General features: G+C 42.1%; 1 protein-coding gene across 1 annotated transcript; it reads left to right on the forward strand.

The window, feature by feature from the left end:
• Positions 1 to 746: 746 nt before the first annotated feature.
• On the forward strand, positions 747 to 1,752 carry LOC102246680 (olfactory receptor 6C4). Its single transcript, XM_014548123.1, has one exon. It carries the CDS (start codon positions 765 to 767, stop codon positions 1,692 to 1,694), a length of 930 nt encoding a protein of 309 aa, XP_014403609.1. The 5' UTR covers positions 747 to 764; the 3' UTR covers positions 1,695 to 1,752.
• The last annotated feature ends 2,079 nt before the right edge of the window (positions 1,753 to 3,831 follow it).

The raw sequence follows: 3,831 nt of genomic DNA on the forward strand, positions 1-3,831 counted from the left end.
GATTGATGACAGATATCCTGTGAAACATCAAATAGTACAAAAAGAAGAAAAAATACACAAAGGGGAAAACACACAGGGAAGGAAAAAGAAAACACAGAAAATGGAATCAGATAGGTATTTCTACCAAGAGCACAGAAGTAGGAGAGACTAATAAGTCAGAGAAAAGTTTCCCTAACCGGTTTGGCTCAGTGGATAGAGCATCGGCCTGTGGACTCAAGGGTCCCAGGTTCGATTCTGGTCAAGGGCATGTACCTTGGTTGCGGGCACATCCCCAGTGGGGAGTGGCAGGAGGCAGCTGATCGGATGTTTCTAACTCTATCCCTCTCCTAACCTCTCTATGTTTCTAACTCTCTATCCGTCTCCCTTCCTCTCTGTAGAAAATCAATAAATTTTTTTTTTTAAGAGTCAGAGAAAAGTGATTTAAATGTGGAGATTTCCTGAAGATTTTAGGGGGAAAGGGTAGATTCCAAAACATATTCTTCTGGAAAAAAATAATTTTTCAATAATATATTCTGTTAAGAGAACAGCAATAGATGGACTTAAGAAACTATAAGACTTGGGAAAAGGTCACTTCTGTAGAAGACTTGGGACTTCCATGGAGTCTAGTCCAGTCCAATGGGACACTGGCCTGAGCCAACTGGATGGAGAGTAATTAATATATGACCTGATTCTATTAGTTACAGTCAGCTTTATCTCTCCCACCCTGAGAAAATTCAGTTTTCATCATTCTCATCTCTTTTCTTTAGATCTACTGAAGGTCAACAATGAAAAACAGGACCATGTTTACTGAGTTTATTCTGTTCGGCCTCACAAATCAACCTGAAATCCAGGTCATGATATTCACCTTTATGCTCCTCACATACATGCTAAGTGTTCTAGGAAATCTGACCATCATTGTACTCACACTGGTAGACCCACACCTCCAGACCCCCATGTATTTCTTCCTCCGGAATTTCTCTGTCTTAGAAATTTCCTTCACATCCATTTTTACTCCCAGATTTCTGATCAGCATGACAACAGGAAATAAAGCCATCAGCTTTGCTGGATGCTTAATTCAATATTTTTTTGCAATATTTCTTGGGGCAACAGAGTTTTACCTCCTGGCCTCTATGTCCTATGATCGCTATGTGGCCATATGCAAACCCCTGCATTACCTGACCCTTATGAGTAGCAGAGTCTGCATACTACTCGTGTTTTGCTCCTGGCTGGGGGGACTCCTAGCTATCTTACCCCCAATCTTCCTGATGAGCCAGGTGGATTTCTGTGCCTCCAATGTGCTGAATCACTATTACTGTGACTATGGGCCCCTCCTGGAGCTTGCCTGCTCAGATACAAGTCTCTTAGAACTGGTGGTTATCTTCGTGGCTGCTGTGACTCTGGTGGTTACGCTGGTACTGGTGACACTTTCTTATACATATATTATTAGGACCATTCTGAGGATCTCTTCTGCCCAGCAGAGGACAAAGGCTTTTTCCACTTGTTCCTCTCACTTGATTGTCATCTTCCTCTCTTATGGCAGCTGCATGTTTATGTACATTAATCCCTCTGCAAAAGAAGTAGGTGCTTTCAACAAAGGAATAGCTGTGCTGATCACTTCAGTTACTCCCTTGTTAAACCCCTTCATTTACACCCTAAGAAATCAGCAAGTGAAGAAGGCATTCAAGGACACCATCAGAAAGATTGTGAAACTTTAAAAAAAAGGATATATTTTAAAGTATTGAGTGGACCATATTTTAAGTGCTGAACTGGCCCTTGAAGGTAAAAAGATGAAAGGCATTTCTCTAATTTCAAGGAATCTATAGTATAGTGCAGGGGTCCTCAAACTACGGCCCGCGGGCCACATGCAAATACAAATATTGTATTTGTTCCCGTTTTGTTTTTTTACTTCAAAATAAGATGTGTGCAGTGTGCATAGGAATTTGTTCATAGTTTTTTTTTAAAACTATAGTCCGGCCCTCCAACGGTCTGAGGGACAGTGAACTGGCCCCCTGTTTAAAAAGTTTGAGGACCCCTGGTATAGTGTGATAGAAAGGTTTTTGAACTGTCAATTTTTGTAATTGGTTTATTTTTAAAATAAAATAACATGGTAAGTGTTATTAGAGAAGGACGAATGAGAATTTATAGAAAACAATTGGAGAAATTAACTGTTTTCCAGAAATGACTTGACATATAAGAAGAAAAGCATATTACTTATTTAGGAGAATTGGAAGATATGATTTTGAGTGAAAAAGAGAGGCCAAATCATGAAGGTATTCAATTACTAACTATAGAGTTACTTGAACTTTGGTGAGTCAAGAGAAGTTTTAAGAAAGGAAGTTATATTATCAGCATTGTCTTGAAGGAAATCTAGCATTGATATTGCTCTTCATCATAGAGCCATGAAGAGTATGCTTCTAAGTGTCAACAATGACTCTCCTCCCCTTTTTCTCCTATTTTCCAACTGCAGCCATTACAACTCCCATCTTTCTATAAAGGAAGAGTTTCTGAAAGGATGTACATTCACTCCATTTTTCTCTAAATAAGGCAAAAATAATCAAGATTTTTGTCAACTCACATTTATTTTTCTAGAAGTTATGGTTAAAAGAGGTTTCTAGAGGCAAGGTTAGAAGATTTTCACAGACCCTAAAAGGATGTATTGTTGCTTTTCTTAGCTGATATCTTTTTAAGTTAATAGGTGATATCTCCCTCTCTCTCTTTTTAGTAGTTTCTGGTGATTTTTTGTTAATTGCGATTTTATTTTATCTTTTTGCCTCCTTTTGTTAGATATTAGAAAGGACAAATTCTGTGACGTGGCTCCATTCTTTTAACTTTTCCCCAAATTTTTGCTTTTGTTTTTAAAATAAGCCATGGATGCCTGTTTCATAAAGTGAAAAAAAATGATATCAATGCAGTTTTGTATCTAGAATGTTCCAAATTATGAGTCTTAGCAACCAACTAGGAATAGACTATCCTACCAAGAACTCCACACATGGATCAGTGTAGCAACTTACATTTGAATAAGTGGTGGAAGGGGCTCAATTTCAATGGAACCAGGAACATTTTGGAAATATGAGTACTTGCACATCCTATCTAATAAAAGAGAAACATGGTAATTAGCCGTACGGCCGCTACACTTCCCATTGGCTAATCAGTGAGTATATGCAAATTAACTGCCAGCCAAGATGGCGGCCAGCAGCCATGCACTGAAGCGAACAGGGAGGCTTGCTTGCCCCAGTGACAGCGGACTCCAATGTTCCCCGCCTGACTTGCCGGCCTCTCAGCTGCAACTCTAAGCAACTATGTTGCAAACATAGAAGCTAAACAAAACCCCAGAAACCTGCAACCAGCCGGACCGCAACATTGTATCAAATACAGATGGTAAACAAAGGCCAGAGCCGAGGCCTCAGAGCTAAAGCTGGCCCAGCTTTAAAAAAAAGAAAGAAAAAAAGGAGCGGTTGAGAGCTTCAGTCACCCGCCAGCCTGAAAACGGCCTTCAGCCCCTCAGCCAGACTGGCCAGGCACCCCAGTGGGGACCCCCACCCTGATCCAGGACTCCCTTCAGGGCAAACCAGCCGGCCCCCACCCGTGCTCCAGGCCTCTATTCTATATAGTAAAAGGGTAATATGCCTCCCAGCACCAGGATCAGCGTGACAGGGGCAGCGCCCAAACCCCCTGATCGGCCTGCGGCTCTGTGTGTGACAGGGGGCGGGGCCACAACCTCCCTATCCGCCCTGCTCTGTTTGTGACAGGGTGCAGCGCCCCAACCCCCTGATCGGCCCTGCTCTGTGGGTGATAGAGGGTGGCGCCCCAACCCCCTGATCCGCCCTGCTCTGTGTGTGACAGGGGGCGGTG

This window comes from Myotis brandtii, unplaced genomic scaffold, assembly GCF_000412655.1.
Source record: "Myotis brandtii unplaced genomic scaffold, ASM41265v1 scaffold496, whole genome shotgun sequence".
Taxonomy (NCBI): domain Eukaryota; kingdom Metazoa; phylum Chordata; class Mammalia; order Chiroptera; family Vespertilionidae; genus Myotis; species Myotis brandtii.